This window comes from Emiliania huxleyi, assembly GCF_000372725.1.
Source record: "Emiliania huxleyi CCMP1516 chromosome Unknown EMIHUscaffold_117, whole genome shotgun sequence".
Taxonomy (NCBI): domain Eukaryota; phylum Haptophyta; order Isochrysidales; family Noelaerhabdaceae; genus Emiliania; species Emiliania huxleyi.
The window spans coordinates 101,716-121,673 of NW_005201421.1; the positions used below are offsets into that span (position 1 = coordinate 101,716).

Below are 19,958 nucleotides of genomic sequence, written 5' to 3' on the forward strand. Positions count from 1 at the left end.
CGGAGGACTCGGCAACGGAATAGGACAGCAAGCAGCGAAGCCACTTGAGCCATCGTCGTGGGCGTACTGTTGCGCGGGCACATTGACGATGAGGTACTTGGCGCCAGCACGCCAATCGAATCGCACAGTTCGACCCCCTTGTCCTGGCACGGTGACGCGCTCGAAATACCCCGATCCCCAAGAATCCTGGAAAGTGACGCCCGGGACATATTTGACGGCGAAGCTGGTCGGCCCGGCAAGAGGCTTGCGGCCCCAAGGGCACGGCCAGGTCGCAATCCAGCTGCAGTCGTCGTGCACGGTGACACTTGGTACATCGTGCCCAGTAACAACTGAGGCTCGAGCTGGAATTGCTGTTTTGAAGCCGGTGGGGAGTTTGGCAGCAGTTGGTGGCGGCGCCGGGCAGCAGGCAGCAAAGCAACGGGAGCCATCGTCGTTGGCGTGTTGCTGCGCTGGAATCGTGACGTTTAGGAAGTCCGCGTCGCAATATGCACCTGCCTCGTACTTAACCGTGCGGCCCAACTGGCCGGGCACGATGAAGTTGTCAACGTTGCACGCGACCGCATAACCCCGTCGGTCAACGACAACACTCGCCACCCCGAACAGGGGCTTGCCGGGGCACGGCCAGGTCGCAGTCCAGCTGCAGTCGCATCCGTCGTTGGCGGTTGATGGTAGTACGGTAGCAGGAAGATCTCGTGCAGTGACACTGCCTGCGGCATGCTCGCCGGCGGGGAGTTCGGCAGATGGCGGCGGCGGGCAGCAGGCGGCAAAGCAATAAGAGCCGTCGTTGTTGGCATGTTGCTGCGCTGGAATCGTGACGTTTAGGAAGTCGGCGTGGCAGTACGCGCCCGACTGATACATGGCCGTGCGGCCCGCCTGGCCAGGAACGACGAACATATCGTCACCCAAGCACGATGTTGATTTCTTCGGCCTGTGGTCGACGGTAACGCTCATTGGTCCAAAGAGCGGCTTGTCGGGGCAAGGCCATGTCGCAGTGAAGCTGCAATCGCATCCGCCGCTCGCAGATGACGATGCAACGTAAGGAGGGACGCGGTCTCGTGCAGCAACAGTGCCGGTGACCGGCGGCCTCGCAGCAGACGCAACCATGGCAAACACCGCAAAATGCATCTGGGAGAGCACGGCACGACTCACGATGCTTGCACCCATGCTACGAGCGTGCGTTTAGACAGCGCCGAGGCCGCAGTGATGGTCACGGCACTTGGGCGCGCTCGGGGCGGCCGACGAGAGAGGCCGTCGAGCACAACCTTGCTTGCAGCGTGTCACCTTCTTTGCGTAACATTTCTTTTTCCGAATATGCGTTTTGCTCGAGCTGAAGCACATCCTGGAGTGTTCTTTACAAAAAACTTTGGCGACGCGGCGGAATTTTCTTTTTCTCGCCAGTGAGTTGCAACAAGTCCGACGCCTCATCAAGCACCCTGCTCCTCCCCTTCCCGCGCCTCGTTGCCCGCTCGGCGCCCTCACAAACGCCCCGTCCCTCCTCATAGGACACCAGTATGCTGCGCGCCGCTTGTGCGCTCCGCGCTGCGCCGCGAGCCTGCGCAGGCAGCCTGCACCGAGCGCCGCTAGCTGTGGCGCGAGCCTCCTGCCCGGCCGGCTCGCGCGGCTCGCTGCTGCGGCCGGCCGCCCGCCAGCTGAGCACGGCGGCGGCCGAAGAGGCGGGCCTGCTTGCGCGCGGCCAGTTTGACGCCGGCTTCTTCCAGGGGACCGCACTCTTCGCGGGCGTCGTCCTCGGCGCCATGGCCGCGTCGGATGAGCAGCGCGCCTCCGCCATCAACGGGCTGCTGGCCGGCTTCCGCTCGCTCGGCGTGAGCGATCGGATCAGCGACCGGCAGCTGATCGAGGACTTCCTGCGCAAGAACGTGGCGGCGGCGGCGAACGTGGTGATGGCGTCGCCCGTCTTTTACTTTCTCTTTGCGGGCATCACGGGCGAGTCGGTCGTGGTCTCGTCGCTGCGCGCCATCACCGGCACGATGCGGATCGTCCCGTTCATGGGCGCCTTCTACGGCCTGTTTGCGGTCTGCTCGCCCTTCCTCGTCGACTTCTTCATGGCGCGTGGGCCCGGAGGGGTTGTGAGGCACGCTGCTCGGAAGGGACTGAGCCGTGCGGGAGAAGCGGTGCTAGGCGCGCGGGCAAGGGTACGAAGAGGCGACCGGCACCGCAGGCCTCGCGATGATCCTCTCCGGCTTCGTCGCTATCGAGGCGGTCGTCGAGTTGCGCGGATGCGGCGTCCTCTTCTCGCAGATGACGGCCGCCTCGTTTGCAATTTTCATCCCCGCCCTGATCGGTCCGCCCGCGCGCGCGCCTGCTGCCTGCCGCCGCGAGTGGCCCGTGGATGAGAGGGGTGTGGGTGTGCCTCCGCAGGCCGGCTCGCGTGCGGCGTGCTGCTGCAGCAGCAGAAGACAGGCTGTGGCGAGGCGGGGCGTGCCTCGGCTCTCTCACCCGACTCGCTGACTCGCGCCAGGAGATGCGAGAGGTAGGCTCTAGCGAGGAGGCGTCGCTGCTCCCGGCGTCGTGGCAGGAAGGGCCGACCTGGCAGGCGAGATCGAGCCGAGATCGAGCCCGAGATCGAGCCCGATATGGATCCTGACACACGCACACACCCACGCCTCCTGTGCTCTTCGACGAAACCTTCGACGAAACCCTGACCGAAGCATGCCGTTCCGAATCCTTGCCTGGCCCGACACACACCACACATACTCACACCACCGACCACCTGCCTTCACCCAACCTCCACTGACCCAACCTCCAGGCGCATACGTACATGCTCTTTGACCAGCTCCACATCGGACAGGCCGAGATCTAGCCGAGATCTAGCCGAGATCTAGCCGAGGTCGAGACGAGATCTAGCTCACAGACGGCCCTCTCTTGGCACCTGGCCCTCCTCCTCCTCGCGCCCTCCCCACACCTTCCAAGGACGTCGCCATCGCCACGCCGCACGCACGCCACACGCCCGCCCCTGGTCCCATGCCGACAGGACTTTGCCGTCACCACGTGCGGTACGACTGTCTTCCAGTACATCCTCAACGCGGTGCCCCTTCGCGCTGCGGGCCGAGGGGCGAGTCCTCCCACCGCAGGAGCACAGGGTAGCACGGTGTGGGCTGGTAGGTGACCTTCGTCCTCCTGACCAAGGGCCGCGCCTCCTCCCTCGGGGACATGGCGCGCTTCATGGTCGGCGGCATGGGCGGCACGCTCGGCTCGGGGATGGCGACCCCCCCCCCCCCTTCTCAAGGCCCCTCCGTTCCCTGTCCGCGTCCACGACACGCGACACGTCCCCCCCGTAGGCCCAGTTCGGCAAGACGCTCTTCATGAGAACCGGGTATAGACTAGTTCGGCCAAGGAGCCACCTCCCACCGAGGTCCGAGGCACGTCCCAGCGCACGCCCTGCACGTCCACCCGTAGGTTCGGGTTCGCGTGGAACCTCGCCTCCTCGCAGCCGGTCCAGATGCCCGCCTTCGACGCCGCCCTCGCGCGTTGCCCCGCCTGAGACCCGCCTGAGACCGCCCACCGCCTCAGCCACCACCCCTCTGCCGCTGAGCGCCCTCCCTCCCCGTCCGCCGGGAGCGTGTTCGAGGCCACAGCGGCATCTTTGGAGAGAGGGGGGGAGGGTGTCCCACAGCCCCGGACCATCGGAGAGCGTGCCGAGACCGCGTGCGTTGCGGAGCACTCTGCACGTGCTGGCGCCCCGCGGCCCGCGCCGCAGGCGCAGCGCCCGGCGCAAGCGCGTGTGAGTCTGTGTTTTGTTCGTGGCCTCCGCAGGCCAGGGATTCTACTGTATTTTATTACGAGTACACCAGGTAAAGTGGGCAGTCATCTCCACAACGACAGACACACAGGCACTCAGACAGGGCAGTGTGTGTGCGTACGGGGTGTGGAGGGTGAGTTGAACAGGGCAGTGTGTGTGCGTAGACACGAGAGACACAGGCAAACCGCGGGAGACGGCATTCAAAGAAAGGGGAAGGCCCGGGCTCCTCACTTTCCGGGATCCTGCGCCGCGGGGGTCGTGGGTGCGATGCAAAGTGGGTTCCCGTCACATTTCACACGATCAGCTTTCGGCGAGGCAAAGGCGGAGGGCGACGGCGAGGCAGCGGTGGTTGCCACGCTGCTGCCCCGGCTCAGTGCCCGGATGTGACCATGCTCCTCGGAACTGGGCGGCGGGAGGACACCTGTACCTTGCTGCTTCTTAGCGAGGAGCAGCGCGTTGATCCTCTCCACCTCCTGCGCGGTGTACCAAATCATTCCATCAGCGTTCGGCCTGTGCGGGACGAGCAGCGGCGGTGTGTGAGTGCAGCCTGGGGATGTCACGCGCGGCTGCGGGCTGGGACCGGAGAGACGAGGTGGCAAAGCACGGCTAATAGGCCCGTATGGGGAGCACAACAAACCACGTGCCTGCCGTCGAAGGCTGTCGTCGCGGGCTTTGCCGAGGTGGCACCTCCGACGTGACTTTTCGGCGCAGGCAGCAACTTGCCTCATTTTCTTACAACCCCGGACCCAAGACGCACAAGCACAGACAGTCGAGCAGGGAGAGACAGCAACGACAGTCAGAAGCCAGCGCTGGGTACCAGGAGAGCGAATGCGATGACGGCCTCTAGTGTGAGCTCTATCTAGCTACTCGAGTAGTGAGCTCATACGCACGCCGGCAGATCGCGTATCGCGACTATATACAGCTAGCTAGTTAGTTAGGAGCCGACCGACCCTCGCGTCCAGTGCACTCCTCCCGTTCAACAACTTGGACAGTAGAGACGACATTCGGACGGCCCCAAGAGAGCTGATATCGGGTTTGAGCTCTTTATACTTTAATATTGGGAGCGATTTTTTTTGCGCTCTTCAACCTACATTCAGCTGGCTCGCAGCGAGGTCCCTTATGACTTTCGCCGCGCACTGCGACCCTGCGGCTGGCTTGGCTTTGGCGCTGGCCGGCCTGCTGCTGGGCAGTCGGCATCAATCCCGGCCCTTCCGCTTCTTGGACGGCGCCGAGTCGTTGGCGCCGGAGCTGAGGAGCGCGGTGAGTTCGGTGAGGCGCGCCCGCTTATCATCCGCGCATTTGGCCAGCGTCGCGGCCAGCTCTCCCAACACTTCCTGCTCCTCCTCTCGCATCGACCTCAAAGGGCAGTCCGCGGGAGCGGCGCATGCCTCTGCGCTCACCCTTGATCGCCTGGCGCGGATCGTGCTCAGCAGCTCCTCCTTTTGTCGCACGCTCCTCTGCAGCTCCTTGATCTGAGCGCGCAGCGACAGCTTCCGCCGAGGTGGCGTCCTGACGAGGCGAGCTTCTCCGACGTTTGGCAAACTGTGTACGCATGCGCGGCAGGAGATGCAGCGATGCAGTCGCCGAATGCCCTCCATCGAGTCGAAACCATCTTGCCTCGCCGCGAGCATGGACGCGCCCAAGTTCGCGCTGACGTAGGCCGACCAGCAAGCCTCGTGCACGATGGCGTTGCAGCAGGAGCAGGTGAGGATGGGCTGCCTCTCGGACACCTCACAGGGGTCCAGGCAAAATGCACAGCTCACGGGCGGCTCGCTGCGCTGACGCGCGGTAAACATGAGCGGGCGCCGCGCGATTGCCATCGCCGCCGCGGGTTCTCGAGGGGAAGAAGGTTGATGCATGTATCCTTTGGCCGCGTTGGGTGGCGAGGATTGGTGCAACGCGATCCACGCAGGCGTGTTTTCTGACGCCGCCGGGAGAGTTGCGACCCGAGTTTCGCGCGGCGGGCGCCCAATGGCAAAAGGCGGCGGCAACAACTCAATAAAGGTTAGGTTAGGTAGGAAGGCGAAGAACAGCCTGGCTCGGACTGGACACCAGCGCGGTATGGGTGGACGCGAGACAGAAGAAACCCTTCGCGCCACTCCACATCGTCACGCCCATCGCAAACCCTGTCAGCAGTCCTCCTCCGGGAATGTACGTAAGAGCCACGTAAACGGAAATAGAAAAGACTAGAAAAAAAACAAACAAACAAAAGAAGAATTCAAGGCTACTGGAGGCTCCGAGCACCTTCACCCCCAACATCGCGTGCTAGGATTTTCCTACTTCGCTGCTCATGAGCGGCCACGCCAATGGCCACAACGGCGTGGGCCCGGGCAAGTTTGTCTACCCAGACTCGCCGCTGCACGAGCTCTTCCACCAGCAGGTGGCGCGGACTCCCGACCGGATCGCCGTCATCGACCAGGAGCGGGAGCTCACCTACACAGAGCTCAAGCGGCAGACACAGACCCTGGCCCTGTCGCTGCGGCACCGCGGCGTGAGCGAGGAGCAGCCGGTCGTGCCCATCTTCATGCCGCGCTGCCTCGAGTTTGCCGTCGGCTACATCGCGGCGCTGTCAGCGGGCGGCGCCTACCTCCCTCTGGAGGTCGGCTACCCGGCGGAGATGCTGCGGCGTGTGCTCGCCGAGGCGAAGCCGGTGCTGACGCTGACGCTAGAGAGCCAGGCGGCAAAGCTGCCCGCCGACGCGCCGCGCCTCTGCCTCGATCCCGGCTGGGAGGAGGCTTGTGCGCTGCTGCCGGCCGAGCTGGCGGCTCTCCCGTCGCTGGCGACGAGCCTCGAGTCGCTCGCGTACTGCGTCTACTCTAGCGGGACGACGGGCGAGCCGAAGGGCATCTCCTGCCCGCACCGCGGCTCCGTCCTCTCGTACTCCCACCGCGCGCACCACGCGCCGTACGCGGCGGACGGCTCCGACCGCGAGGCATGCAACGTCTTCTTCGTCTGGGAGATGCTGCGGCCGCTGCTGCAGGGGGCGACGCTGGTCGTGGTGCCGGACTCGGTCATCTACGACCCTCCCGCCCTCTCCTCCTTCCTGGAGCGGCACGCCGTCACCCGCATGCTCTTCACGCCCTCCCTCCTCGAGGCTGTGCTCGACTCGCCCGCCCTCGCCTCTGGCGACGAGCTGCGGCGCGCCTTTGCCGCCTTCCGCGTGGTCGTGCTGTGCGGCGAGGTGGCGACGGCGGAGCTGCGCGCGCGGGTGCTCTCTCTCGCCCCCGCCGGCCTCAAGCTGCTCAACCTCTACTCCATCTCCGAGTGCCACGACGTGTCCATGGTCGACCTCGCCGCCACGCCGCCGCCCGAAGGAAAGTACTGCTCGACCGGCCCGCTGTTGGACGGGGTCGAGGTGCTCATCCTGGAGGACGCGAACCAGGCGGAGAAGTCGGGCGAGGCGCAGCGAGGGGCGGACGCCGCAAAGGCTCTCCGCCCCGTCCCGCTCGGCTTGCCGGGCGAGGTGTTCGTCTCCGGTCCCTGCCTCGCGCGCGGGTACTTGCAGCGGCCCGACCTCACCGCCAAGAAGTTCCTCCCGCGGCCTCCCTCCCTCTCGGCGACGCCCGCGCCGCAGACGCCCGGCCAGGACGCGGCCTCGCCCGCCCTCTACTCGCGGCTGTACGACACGGGCGACTGGGGCAGGCTGCGGCCGGACGGGACGCTTGAGATCTTCATTGATAGTTAATTAATCGTTCACCAGTTAATTAATCAGGCTGCGGCCGGACGGGACGCTTGAGATCTTGGGGCGGCACGACTCGATGCAGAAGATACGCGGCTACTCGGTGGAGCTGCGCGCCGTCGAGGCGGCGCTGCTGCAGTGCCAGGGGGTCACCTCGTGCGTGGTTCGCGTGGTGGGCGAGGAGGGGACGGACAAGCATCTCGCCGCCTTCGTCGTCTTCGAGAGAGAGCGAGACGGGGGCAGCGCCGGCGAGGCGGCGCCGCGCCAGGCGCGCGCGGAGCTGCACGCGGCCGTGCCGCACTACATGGTCCCGTCCTTCATCGTCCCGATGGACGAGCTCCCGACCAACGAGGTCTATTAATTAATTATTAATTAATTAGGTCCCGTCCTTCATCGTCCCGATGGACGAGCTCCCAACCAACGAGTTCTCGGGCAAGCTCGACCACAAGGCGCTGCCGAGGACGCTGCCGGAGCTCCTCCGCTTCGTCGAGAGCAGCGGCGGTGCGCGGGGGCCGCAGCTGCGCACGCCGACCGAGGCTGCGGTGGGCAAGGTGTGGGCAGAGGTCCTCGAGCTGCCCGCTGCGATGGTCGACCCCGAGGAGTCCTTCTTCGACCAGGGGGGGCACTCCCTCCTCCGCGCGACGAGGCTAATTAACAAGTAATGGTTAATTAACAGTTAATTACTTCATTAATTAGGCACTCCCTCCGCGCGACGAGGCTGATCGCCGCGCTCAACCAGGGAGGCTACCCGGCGGTGCGCGTCGCCTCCCTCTTCGAGCACCCCACCATCCGAGAGCTGTCCGCGCACCTCGACGCTGACGGAGCCAGCCGCGCGGACAAGGCCCCGCACACGCCCCTCCCCCGCTCCGTCGTGGAGAAGGAGATTGCGGCCCTGGCGGGCGGCATGCCCGTCGGCTTCGACTCGGCTCTGCGCGCGTACTGGCACGGCGTCTCTCTCGCGAGCAGGCGGGTCCTCTCGGCTCCTCTCGGCTCCTCTCGGCTCCTCTCGGCTCCTCTCGGCTCCTCTCGGCTCCTCTCGGCTCCTCTCCACTGACTGGCACGCAACTCTCTCTCTCTCGCGAGCAGGCGGGTCGACAGCTACTAATAATATATAATTAATAATATTATTAGGCGGGTCGACAGCTGCTCGTCGCAGTCGGCGAGCCGCGTGGGGAGCTACTCGTCGCTGCTGGCTCTCGGGGCGGAGGGGGGGCGGGAGGAGGGGTGCAAGGCGCGGGAGGAGCCGCTGCAGCTCGGCTGCGCGGGCGAGTGCGTCTTGCTCACCGGGGCGACCGGCTTCCTCGGCGCCTTCGTGCTGCGCGAGCTGCTCGCGGCTAATTAACTATGAATGAGCTATTAATTATCAATTAGGCGCCTTCGTGCTGCGCGAGCTGCTCGCGGCGGGGGAGAGAGGGCCGAAGACCATCTTTTGCCTCGTGCGCGCGTCGGCGACGGAGACGGCGCTTCGACGCCGTGAGGGGCACGATGGCACCGTGAGAGCGTCTCCTTCACACCTGCAACTGTGAACAGGCGCTCGAGCGCGTGATGGGCACGCTGGAGCGGTTCGGGCTCTGGGAGTCCGAGGGCGGGTGGGCGGCGCGCATCGAGGGCATCGAGGGCGACACCGCTCTCAAGAGCCTGGGCCTCTCCAACGACCACTACCAGTACCTCGCCACTGTGGTCGACCGCGTCATCCACGCCGCCGCGCGCGTCAACCTCGTCTTCCCGTGCGCGATGCCCTAGCTAGTCACCCGTGAGCAGTGTCGGTGGTGGGGAAGTGGGCGCGATGTCTCTCGCTCGGCTGAGGTTCTGGGCTGAGCGGCTGTCGGAGTGTGTGCCGCAGGTACGCGCGCCTGCGCAGGGACAACGTCCTAACCCTAACCCTAACCCTAACCCTAACCCTAACCGCAGGTACGCGGGCCTGCGCAGAGACAACGTCGTGTCGACCACGCGCGTGCTCCACTTCGCGATGGACCACAAGGTGAAGCCGGTGACCTACGTCTCGACCGACGCCGTCTTTCGGCCAGGCGACGCGCGGCCCGCGCGCGGAAGAGAGGGCGAGGCCGAGTGTGAGTCCTCTTTCACACCGCCCCCCCCTCTCCCTCCCTCAGGCACGCGCGGACCGCACGCAGAAGGCGAGGCCGACTTGGACGCCGAGCTGCCCCTTCTCACGACCGGCTACGCGCAGTCCAAGTGCGTGGCGGAGCTGCTTGTGCGCGAGGCGGCCAAGCGAGGGCTAATTAGCTAACTAATTAACTATTAATTAACTACTAATTATTAATTAGGCGGCCAAGCGAGGCTTGCCCACGACCATCGTCCGGCCAGGCAAGCCCGAGATTACCCGAGACTACCCGAGACTACCCGAGACTACCCGAGATTACCCGCCTGCCCACGACCATCGTCCGGCCAGGCAAGCCATCGCCGGCTGAGACACCTCTGCGTCTCTGCGTCTCTGCCCTTCACGCTCCCCGCGTGTGCGCCATTTAGGCAACCTTGGTGGGTGCGACCCGCGCGCCGCCATCCGACCGCGAGGCGCGCGTTCGCTCCTCCGCGCCGATGACACGCCGATGACACGCCCGTGACACGCGCGTGACACGCCCTCCTCCCCCTGCAGGCACGCGCCAGCTCATCCACGCCGAGAACGTGTCGATCGGGCGCACGCCCCGCTTCGACGCCGCAGAGCAGGTCAAGGCTGCGCTCGACGCCGCCGAGCGGTCGCGAGGCGGGCCGAGCTCTCTCTCGGACAAGGTCGCCGCCGCTGGCTGGAACAGCTCCGACTCCAACTTTCTGATGCTGGTTGGCTGCGCGCTGCTCGGCGCGGCGCCTGGCGGAGTCGGCGGGTGGAGCTGCGAGCTGACGCCGGTCGACTTTGCGGCGCGCGCAGTCGTGGCCCTCTCGGGCGACTCTGGCGCGGTCGGCCAGGCGTACAACCTGGTCAACTCCGACGCGACTCTGCCTTGGGACGCCGTGCTCGACGCGGCGCGGAGCTGCGGCGTCGCGGTCGAGTCGCTGCCGTACGCAACCTTCCGCGAGCGGCTCGAGGCTGCCGCCGGCGGCGCGTCGGAGGCGGCGCAAGCCATCCTCCGCCCGCTGTGGGACTTGCTGAGTCCACTGGCCACTCCGGAGGTGTCGCCGCCGTCGCGCGCAGCCGTTCCCGCCTGCGCCCCTTCACGGCCGTGTGTCTGTGGACAGGCACTCGCCGCCAACGACGCCACCGCCTCCTTCGAGAGCGCCGCCTTGCGCGCCGTCTGCAGCCGTCGCGGCGCGGGCGCCTACCCGCCTCTCGACATCGCGCTCGTGCGCGAGTATTGCTGGCACCTCCTCGACGCTGGCGTCTTCCCGCGGCCGGCGGTCGGAGGCGCGGCCGGGGGCGCCGAGCCGCGCCGCCTCACCGGCCAGGTCGAATCTCGGGTAATCTCGGGTAATCTCGGGCTTGCCTGAGCCGCGCCGCTTCACCGGCCAGGTCGCCGTCGTCACCGGGGCCTCGGGCGGGATCGGCGCGGCGATCGCGCGGCAGCTCGCTGCGGCGGGTGCGGCGGTCTGCCTGGCGGCACGGCGGAAGGGGCGGATCGAGTCGCTGGCGGGGGAGCTGTCCCGCGCGCACGGCGTGCCCACCCTCGCCGTGGTTGCGGACGTGACCGACCGGGCGTCCGTCAAGGCGTGCGTGCGCGAGGCGGAGGGTGCGCTCGGCCCTGTGAGCGTGCTGGTGTCCAACGCGGGCGTGATGCACTACACGCTGATGAAGAACCTGCACGAGGACGAGTGGGCGCAGGCGGTCGACGTCAACTGCAAGGGCATGCTCAACGCCGTCGGGGCGGTGCTGCCCGGCATGCTCTCGCGCGGCAGAGGCCACATCCTCACAATCACCTCGGACGCGGGCCGCAAGGCCTTCCCCGGCCTCTCCGTCTACAGCGGCACAAAGTTCTTCAACGAGGCGGTCTCGCAGGGCTTGCGCGCCGAGTGCGTCGGTACGGGCGTCAAGGTGACGACCGTGCAGCCGGGCGATTGCCGCTCCGAGCTCCCCGCTTGCACGACCGACGAGGAGGCGCGCGCTCGCTACGCGCAGCGGCCCCGCGTCTCTGCTCCCGCGATGCACCGCGCTTGTCGCTCCTCTCCACGCCGCACCCGCCCTCCCCTTGTACTCCTCACCGTGCCCGTCTCTCCTCGCGCGACGCACACCGGTCTGCCCCTAAGGCGCGCGGCATCTACGCGCAGCCGTCCAAGGACCGCAACGTCTGGCTCGACCCGCTCGACGTCGCAGACACCGTCGTGTGGGCCCTGTCGCAGCCGCCGCACGTCGCGGTCCGCCCCCGGGAGGAGGTCGTCGAGCCGCGAAGGCGTGACACGTCCCACCACGCGTCCTCGGCACGTCCGCATAGGTCAACGAGGTCCTCGTTGAGCCGCGGGACGCGCCCGCGTGAGGCTGGCAGAGCGGCGGCGCCCCGGCGGGAGAGGGGGGCGGAGCGGCCGGCACCGAGAGGCACTCTGGCGGGAGACGGAGGGGAGGGGGAGGGGGCCGGGGAGGGGAGGGAGACGGGGTCGGTGGCTGGCTTTCGGCACGGCGGTGTCACATGGAATCCCATGCATGATGCAGCATCACATAACACACATGAACATGATGCATCCTAATACATGATCCAGGCAGGCGTAGAGAGCGTGGCTGGTGGCCGGTGGCGGTGCGGTTTTTTACTATACGAAGTGGAGTCTGTCCGACGGCGACGCCCGCGGGTCAAATGGAAAGGTGTAAGTCGTAACAGCCAACACGCCGCAAAGGCAAAACAAGAGCCAAAAATCTCGAGCCGTGTAACAGAAGATAAACACGCGCAGTGGCCGTGCACCGTTTTTAAATCCAAGGTGCGTCACACACACGGTCACACGACCGAGTCTCCGCAAAGGGTCCACCGTGGATGGAGATGGAGCGTGAAGTTGCATTCGTTGAAGAGGAAAGGCTCAAAGCGAGCTGCTGGACCCCGCCATGGCCTCGTCGATGTGGCCGGTGCGCCCCTGCTTGCAGTAGAAGCAGACCTGCTCCGCCGGGTTCTTCTTCTCCGAGCGTACAGCCCGGCGTAGTGCAGATGTCGGCCACCGGCTCGGTTGGAGACACGTTCGGTGCCGGCGAGGAGGACGAGGTCGAGGCAGCAGACGAGGTGGAAGCCTGCGGATCGCCCTTGGCCTTGCACTGGCACGCGATAACCTCCCACCAGAAGAGGGAGCAGCGCGTCACCAAGTCGTCGTGGTCGGCAAAGGTGCCAGGGGAGAGGGTCTTGTGGCAGTAGAGCTCGTCCTCGTCGAACTCCTCAGGCATCGTGTCTGTGAAGAGGGTTGCGTGCATGTGCCATGTCGGCCTCGGCCCCGTCAGACAGGTTGACGTTGCGCAGGAAGATGAGCTGGTCGCGCCTTGTTGCGCTGCTCTTCGAGAGTTTGGGCTTCCTCCAGGCTCAGCTGCGAGACATCTCCGGCCAGCATCTGCGCCTCCAAGTCAGCAATACGCCGCCGCTCGAAGCTGCGCTCCCCATTGTTGGCGATCTGGAGGTCCTCGAGCTGCTTGATGTACGCGAAGGCGTCCCAGATGGAGTTTACGATTGTGTGAGATCCCACGAATCCGCGCAGCCAGCGCAGCCGATTGTATTGCTTCGTGGCCGTCGTCGGGGTTAGGGTCGCGGAATCCTGTTGTGAAACGAAAAAAGAAATGAACCCGGGCTGCCGCGAGAGAGTCGATTGTGGACACGATTCCCCCAGCTTGATGTCCTCAAATGCCCACAGAGTATACTGGTTGTGCTCACAGGTTGTGCTACATCAACAGGGGTGCAACTGAGAGGCTGCAACTAAGGAACAGCGTTTTGCTGGGCGTGGTACCAGCGTACGGATGGACAAGCGTGGTACCAGCCTCGACAGGCCTCGACAGGCCTCGACAGGCCTCGACAGGCCTCGACAGGCCTCAACAGGCCTCGACACCTCTATCCCTCGACAGCAGCTCGACACCCTCGACACCGGGCCTCGACACCTCGACACCAGGCGGGGCTCAGATCGCCCCCGCAGCGATATGGGTAGCACTGACCGATATGTAGCACCACCAGGCGTTATGGTACTTGGTAGCGGCGCCGATATGGTATCACCCCCAAGTGATATACCACGGGGCGCTGTATAGCACCTTCCAGCGACAAGTATCGGCCGAGGTGATATGTTATCGGGGTGGGGCCATCTGCATCTCACCGCAGTTCTGAGGTGTCTTTACCGTTTTTAAGCGTTAGACTTAGAGCCGTACGGGGTGTGGACCCTGAGTTGACCAGGGGTTGTGCGCCGGGCCCTCCTGCTCGGCTCCAGCGAGTAGACAAGTGTTGTCATCAACAGAGTAGAAGGATCTGACCTCGGGGCCGATGTGACCAAGCGCTGGTAGCGTGGTTTAACCTCACACCCATGGTCTCACAGTGTGCCGGCAGTCGCCGAGCAGTGTCGCTCACACAACGAGCCGCAGCACAAGTGACTGAGGGCCAGTGAGGGCGAGCCCATCGCTGTCACAGCTGTGGCAGCCGCACAGTAGGCTGTGTCAACTGTGCAGAGTGTGTGAGCAGCAGAGGAGCTGCTCTCCAAGCTTCAGGCGCAAAGAGCTGCATGCCACCGAAAGCGCTGTCGAGGTTCGCCGAGCGCGGCGCAGGTTGGAGGACACCGTCACCGACGAGCGCGTTGGAGTATTCACTCCGGACAAAGACGGCGACACGCACACGAGCTGCGGCCGTGTCGCCGTCATAGCGGCGAGGCGCGGGACCGTCTGTGGCGAAGTGGGTCGCGTCCTCCGATTTCCTCAACTCACGGTCCGCTCCCTCTAACGCGTAAGTTCCTGACACTCGACGGCTCTCTATGCTCTCTATCTCTCTCTCGTTTGAACACGTGCCTTTGATTTGAAAGAGAAAAAATCTAAACACGCAAGCCGTGGCGGCTCACGCAGACGAGAGGGGGGGGAGGCGGCCAGCCTCGTGCAGGACTCGCAGCAGCCGGTTGGCTTGGCTGAGGAGCCCGCCGTCGGGTTCGAGAGAGAGGGTGTTGTGCGCGGCCTGGAGCATCGCGACCAGCGTCCCTTTCGGGAGGGAGAGCGCCGAGCGGATCGTCTCCACCTTGACCAGCAGCGGCAGCTCCTTCTCGGCGGCGGCGGCGACGGCGGTGGAGGCAACGGCGACGGGGGTAGCTGCGGCGGCTGCAGCGGCGGAGGCGGGCGCCGTGGCGGGAACAGTGTGCGCCGCGAGGAGCTGCTCTAGCCGTGCAACCTTCTCCGGCAGCTGCGCGGGCGGGTGGGAGGCGGAGGCTGCGGCGGAGGGGGTGACGCCGCGCGTCTCGAGAAGCGCCTGCACGGCACCCTCGACGGCGACGACCCGCCCAAAGATGCCCCCGCTCGCCGCCCGCCCGCCGGCCGCCCCTCCGCTCGACTCAACGTACTCCTCGAGCGCTTCGAGCCGAGCTATGATCGTGCCAGCGTCGCTGGGAATAAAGGGGCGCGGCGCGGCGGAGGCGGTGGAGGAGGCGGTGCGAGGCGGCGGCTCCGTCCCGGCGGGGCCCGCGGTTCCCCCTCCTCCCGCGCCTCGCGCCCCTCTGCCGGCCAAATCTGCGCCCCGCAAGACCTCGACCTCGATGAGGCCACACGCATCGCGCAGCGCCTGGAGAAGGGGCATCCGCGAAGGCTCAGGCGGGGAGGGGCGCTCCGGGGGGCGAGCCCCTCGCCTCGCCGCTCGCTGCCTCGGTCGCCGCCTTGTGGCCCCACACGGGCGTACCGTTGACGGCGAGGACCTGGTGGGGGGGGGGGGGGGGGTGCCGTGGACGCGTCGTGGACACACGTGCCCCGGGGGTACGCGTGGCCGTCCAGAGGCGCGAGGACCGTGTCTGCGGCGCGGAGCCTTCCCTCGGCGAGCCCGCCCGGCAGCACCTGCAGGAAGGCTCCGAGGAGCTTCCGAGAAGAGTCCTCGCCTTGCCGACGGCGGTCCCTGCCCCGGCAAGCGCCTCCGAGACGCGAGGGTGTGTGTCGACGGCGCCTACGGGAGGGGGTCCGAGCAGGTTCCGAGAAGGTTCGCAGGCGGCGATGATGCGTGTCGCAGGCGCCAGTCAGCCGCACTCCCCACCTGGGCACCCGCGCGCATTCCGACTCCGCTGGCCGCTGGAACCAAATCGAGAGCTTTTTGGAGGAGGAGCTCGAGGTGTGGCACGAGGCGTCCGACGCCTGACGCCCGCAGCTGCGAGCGGGGCCCGCCGACGAGGCGGAGGCGGAGGCGGAGGCGGAGGCGGAGGCGGAGGCGGAGGCGGAGGCGGAGACAGGAGCCCTGCCCTCCCGTCCGCTGCGAGCGGCCACAGAGGCGAACGAGGGCACGGCGGCCCGCGTCGTCGAAGGGGGCGCTGCTGCTGCTGCTGCTGCTGCTGCTGCTGCTGCTGCTGCTGCTGCTGCTGCTGCTGCCTGCCGCTGGGTGAGCCAAGCAGAGGCGACGCCCGAGCTGCCGGCCGGCCTCGAGCTGCTGTGCGCCTCGGCTGGAGCGGAGGCGGCGGTGGCGGAGGGGCCGGCGGAGGCGCCGGCCGCCGCCGCAGCTGCCATCCTCGCGGCGGCCGCCTGGGAGAGGAAGGAGGTCCTCTCCTTCCCCTCCTCTCCCTCCTCCTCCGCCTCCTCCTCCGCCGCCCCGTCTGCCCCCGCGCCGCCCGCCTCGGGCGCACGCTCGGGCGCGCCCTCGGGCGCGTACACATAGAGACCGCGCTCCTGCCGGATGCCGGGCAGACGCTCGAGCACCAGCGCCGGGCTGACGTAGCCGATCCCACTCTCCTTCGCCGCCGCCACGCAGAGGCTCCTCAGAGCCGTGTCTGCGATCAGCCTGCCGGCGGCGAGGCCTTGCTCTTCGCCGGCGCGCAGCTTGTCGACCAGCTGGCGGTGCAAACGCCCTCCGTGCAGCTTGGCCGCCAGCTGGGCCGCCACCGCCCTCTCCGACCGCCCGTGCTCCTTCCGCTGCGCCTTCTCCTGCGCCTTGTCCGCCTTCTCCTGTGCCTCCTGCCTCTCGTCCACGAGCGCAGCCAGGTCGGAGAAGCTCGCGGCGGCGCCGTCGCGCCAGCGGCGCTGAATCCGCGTCGCCGCCTCCACCATAGTCTTTGGCTTCACGCCGTACACTTCGGCCAGCTGACGCTTCGCCTTGGCCCGCGCCTTGGTCCCCGGCTCCGCCGCGCACAGCTCGGCGAGGGCGGGGAGGATGGGGGAGGGCGGCACGCCCATCGCGGCGGCAGCGGACACCGCCGCCGCCCCCTGAGCCCCGTAGGCGCTGTCCGCGTGCATCATCCCTCGCCCGTTCGGCCGGAGAAAGCCGTGGAGCATCCCTCGCCCGTCGTAGAGCGGCATCGCGCCAGGCGGGAGCGCAGCCATGGAAGGAGGGCCCATGTGCGGCCCCATCATCGGGCCCATCAGAGGCCCCATCGGCGAGATGCCAAAGTGCGGCGGCATGGCGGGGGGAGGGTACATCATCGGTGAGGGCCCCATCGCGGGCCCCATCACCGACTGCACGCCGGGAACCTGGTTATATGCACCACAGCGGCCGCACACCACGCTCGGCGCACCGCTCGGGACGACGAGAGTGGTGTGGCACCCGAAGCAGCCGAGGTAGGCGGAGTAGACGGGCGAATACTGGCCGGGGGCTGCGGGCGCGGGGGGGCGCATTTGGAGGCCCTTTCCGGCACCCAGCGCGGCACGACAGCGGGCGCGAACAGAGACTGATCGAGTACGGTTCGTTGTGAAGTGGGCGCGCCACCCAACGAAGAGCCTAGGTAGGTGCGGATCGGCAAGGCGCAACCCATCTTTTTGCCTTATTATATCATCCTTGGGTTGTGATCTAAGAACTTGAAAGCAACCACGCACCACGGGGCCCTTGCTGTCTAGAAATATATACGCGCGACCTCCCGCGAGCGCGGCGGGATCGGAATTGCGGCCGGAGGGAAGGGCGAGCCGCCGCCGCCGCCGCCATACCATCAGCGACGACGACCGCGGCTCGCCCCAAACGCCAGGCGCTGGATCGGCAGTAGGGCTCGGGCGGCGCAGCGTAGGCCTCGAGCCACACGAGTCGCCGACACAACCCCCCCTCATCGACGTGATGGCAGCACCCGCTGCCGGCCGATGCAAGCTGCCGCCTCCACCGCACCAGCGACACTGGCCGCGGCTCGCCGCCACGCGCCGGCTCGGAAGAGGGGCTGTCGGCAGCGCAGCAGAGCGGCACGCCTCGTCATTCGAGCAGCACCAGCCCCCCTCTTCGACGTGACGGCCGCTCTCGGAGCCGGCCGGTGCGCGCTCGACCCACGCCCCCCCTCGCACAGCAGACTGGCACGAACTAGCACAGAGAAGAAAAGGTGGTGGCGGGGCCGCGGCTGAAAATGGCTAGGAGGGGAGGTCGGGCCCCGCGCCCGTCGGATGATCATCGGAAGGCGAACAAGAGGAAGAACTCAGAGGAGAGGGGAGCCTCATCCGGAGTGAGGATGAGGACCTTGCGCGAAGGGGCCCTGAGCGGTGACGTCGTGTGAGAGTACGCGTCGTGTTCATGTCTGGTGTTCATTATAGCTCCGAGTAGAGGGGGGGCGGTCTGCTGCTAGGGGAAACCCGGAGCGCGGAGCCAACCCTCGGAGACCCGTGTTTACTTTTAAGGCCCTTTCCCTGCGAACGCGCACCCCCGGGGCTAGGGCTCTCTTGCCCGCAACCCGATCCCGATCATCCGGCCCGCTGGGTGCGCTTCTTAGCTCCCCGGCCCTGGATGTGAGGCTGATGACTGCACTCCAAGTGCTCCAAAGTGCTCACCGACACAGGTTCGACCCGGGTAGAAGAATTTTAGAACTAACTCTTCCTCCGACACTGGGCACGGGACTGGCGCGCACTCTGGCGCTATAACAGTAGAAGAATACGTGGCTGGGTCCACAGCGATTGTAGGAGAGCGCAACCAGTAGGAGGCCCGCGCCTGCCCCCGTGCCGCCGGGTGCAACCTGTCCTATACGAGAGAGGAATCCCTGGGACCCTGTCGTGTGGGTGAACCCTGCCCAGCCCCCCTCCGTGTCGCGATGCGCTCCCCGCTCCCGTTCCCCTGTGTCCCTGATCGTCCTTCCAAGATCCTGCTCGTGCAGGTGGGGACCCTGTCCCTCTCCCACCCCTCGTTTGGCGTGCCCGTTTTATTTATTTATTTATAGGAAATTTGGGGGAACACTTGACGGTCGCGGCCTTCCGACTCGCGCCTCCGCCTCACTGGCACTATTGTAGCCCTGGCCGGTGCGCGTGTGGAGTTGAAGTTCCCGAGTGAAAATTCGAACGCGTTCTCTCACGGTGACCAAAAAATGTCCACCTCAGAGGCACCTCCGGAGGCAGGCCGCCGCACGCCGGCGACACAGCTCCAGCTGTCGAACTGACCCGCAGCTCCTCTCAGAGCGGAAACTGTGACGAAAGTTGACTGAGGCGGTTGTCAGGAACCATCATACGGATCACATGGTGGCTCTCTCATGACGGGAGACCGCCCGACCACTCCTGGGTGGCACTGCCACCGGTGTCGCTCGACGTCCTGTCGACAGCGTGCCGACAGCGACACAGACCATGTGGGACGCGTCGAGTATCGACCTCTACTGCTTACCCAGTCTTCGAGTGTATCCTGCCTGTGGTCCCACACCCACTGGTGTCCGTCTCAGAGACCGCAGGAGGTCATGAGGGTCGATGGGAGTGCCAACCCCACAATGCCTAAAGACCCAGCCCAGTACAAGTTTGCCCACTCGCGTATTAGAAGAAAATTTCGACCGTGTAGTCGGCCCGCGGGTCCCGCGCAGCTGCGCCGCCGCCAGCTCCACCGTGGAGGCTCCAGCCCAGCAGCCAGCACCGCTGCGTAGCGCGAACTCCCGCTAACGGAATCTTAACCCTGCACCTTTCCCTCTCCTTATAGAATTCCTACTCTACCCGCGAGCCCTGCGCTTGCCGGCGCCTCCGGCGCGCGCGCCTCTGGCTCTCCGGATTCCTTTCGTGCTAAAACTTTGACGCCATGTCGTCCGCGGTCGTCGCCGCCCCGAACCTCAAAACTGATCTACCGGCAAGTGAGCGGTGGGGAACGCGGCCTCCGCCGCCGCCTCCGCCGCTGTTGGCGGGGGCCGAGCGGCGCTGGCCGCCGCGGCCGCGGGGAGGTCCTGCTCCTGGCTGGCTGCAGCGGCGTCCTGCAGCCGCCTGTCGACCGAAGTGAGGAGCTGCTCGAGCCGCGCTAGCCTATCGGCAAGCAAAGTCCGCCGTGCTCCCTCGGACCGACTTCCTCCCGGGGAGCCGCTCGAGCCGCGCTCGCCGCTGCTCAAGCGCGTGGAGCTGCGCCGCACCGCCCCCGTCGCCGCCGCCGCCGCCGCAGCTGGTTGGCGGAATGGTCGCGGCGAGGAGGGGCGGGGTAGACCCGTTGGCGCGCGCCTACGGGCAAGGGCTCCGAGAAGGGTCCGGGACGGGGCGAGGAGGAGCGGGTTGGACCCGCCAGTCCTACTACCGACGGCGGCGTGGCGGAGGGGCGG

General features: G+C 66.6%; 3 protein-coding genes across 3 annotated transcripts; 2 read left to right on the top strand and 1 right to left on the bottom strand.

Annotated features, from left to right (window-relative positions):
* Nucleotides 1–1,502: 1,502 nt before the first annotated feature.
* EMIHUDRAFT_454608 (hypothetical protein) lies at nucleotides 1,503–3,814 on the top strand. Its single transcript, XM_005790940.1, has 9 exons — nucleotides 1,503–2,066; nucleotides 2,140–2,302; nucleotides 2,380–2,421; nucleotides 2,496–2,554; nucleotides 2,768–2,809; nucleotides 2,993–3,046; nucleotides 3,124–3,222; nucleotides 3,300–3,334; nucleotides 3,418–3,814. The coding sequence occupies exons 1-9, from the start codon at nucleotides 1,512–1,514 to the stop codon at nucleotides 3,500–3,502; spliced, it is 1,134 nt and encodes a 377-aa protein (XP_005790997.1). The 5' UTR covers nucleotides 1,503–1,511; the 3' UTR covers nucleotides 3,503–3,814.
* Nucleotides 3,815–4,879: 1,065 nt separating this feature from the next.
* EMIHUDRAFT_466805 (hypothetical protein) lies at nucleotides 4,880–12,249 on the top strand (the record flags this gene model as incomplete). Its single annotated transcript, XM_005790941.1, has 18 exons — nucleotides 4,880–5,020; nucleotides 5,420–5,464; nucleotides 6,030–7,378; nucleotides 7,473–7,746; nucleotides 7,820–8,061; nucleotides 8,136–8,405; nucleotides 8,571–8,743; nucleotides 8,811–8,899; nucleotides 8,970–9,166; nucleotides 9,351–9,508; nucleotides 9,551–9,660; nucleotides 9,725–9,764; nucleotides 9,927–9,971; nucleotides 10,054–10,565; nucleotides 10,632–10,838; nucleotides 10,903–11,421; nucleotides 11,634–11,741; nucleotides 11,819–12,249. 18 exons carry the CDS (start codon nucleotides 4,880–4,882, stop codon nucleotides 11,858–11,860), a joined length of 4,521 nt encoding a protein of 1,506 aa, XP_005790998.1. The 3' UTR covers nucleotides 11,861–12,249.
* Nucleotides 12,250–14,322: 2,073 nt separating this feature from the next.
* Nucleotides 14,323–16,899, bottom strand: EMIHUDRAFT_466806 (hypothetical protein; the record flags this gene model as incomplete). The annotated part of the gene is made up of 4 exons (XM_005790942.1): nucleotides 14,323–15,088; nucleotides 15,203–15,218; nucleotides 15,355–15,460; nucleotides 16,128–16,899. The coding sequence occupies 4 exons, from the start codon at nucleotides 16,897–16,899 to the stop codon at nucleotides 14,378–14,380; spliced, it is 1,605 nt and encodes a 534-aa protein (XP_005790999.1). The 3' UTR covers nucleotides 14,323–14,377.
* Nucleotides 16,900–19,958: the final 3,059 nt, after the last annotated feature.

Bases quoted from the DNA above. Each gene is read 5' to 3' on its own strand.
- EMIHUDRAFT_454608 (XM_005790940.1), top strand. From the start codon at position 1,512: ATGCTGCGCGCCGCTTGTGCGCTCCGCGCTGCGCCGCGAGCCTGCGCA. The intron at 2,555-2,767 runs GCGAGATCGAGC...CCCAACCTCCAG, and splicing joins AGGAAGGGCCGACCTGGCAG to GCGCATACGTACATGCTCTT. The intron at 3,047-3,123 runs GTGCCCCTTCGC...GTGGGCTGGTAG, and splicing joins TCCAGTACATCCTCAACGCG to GTGACCTTCGTCCTCCTGAC.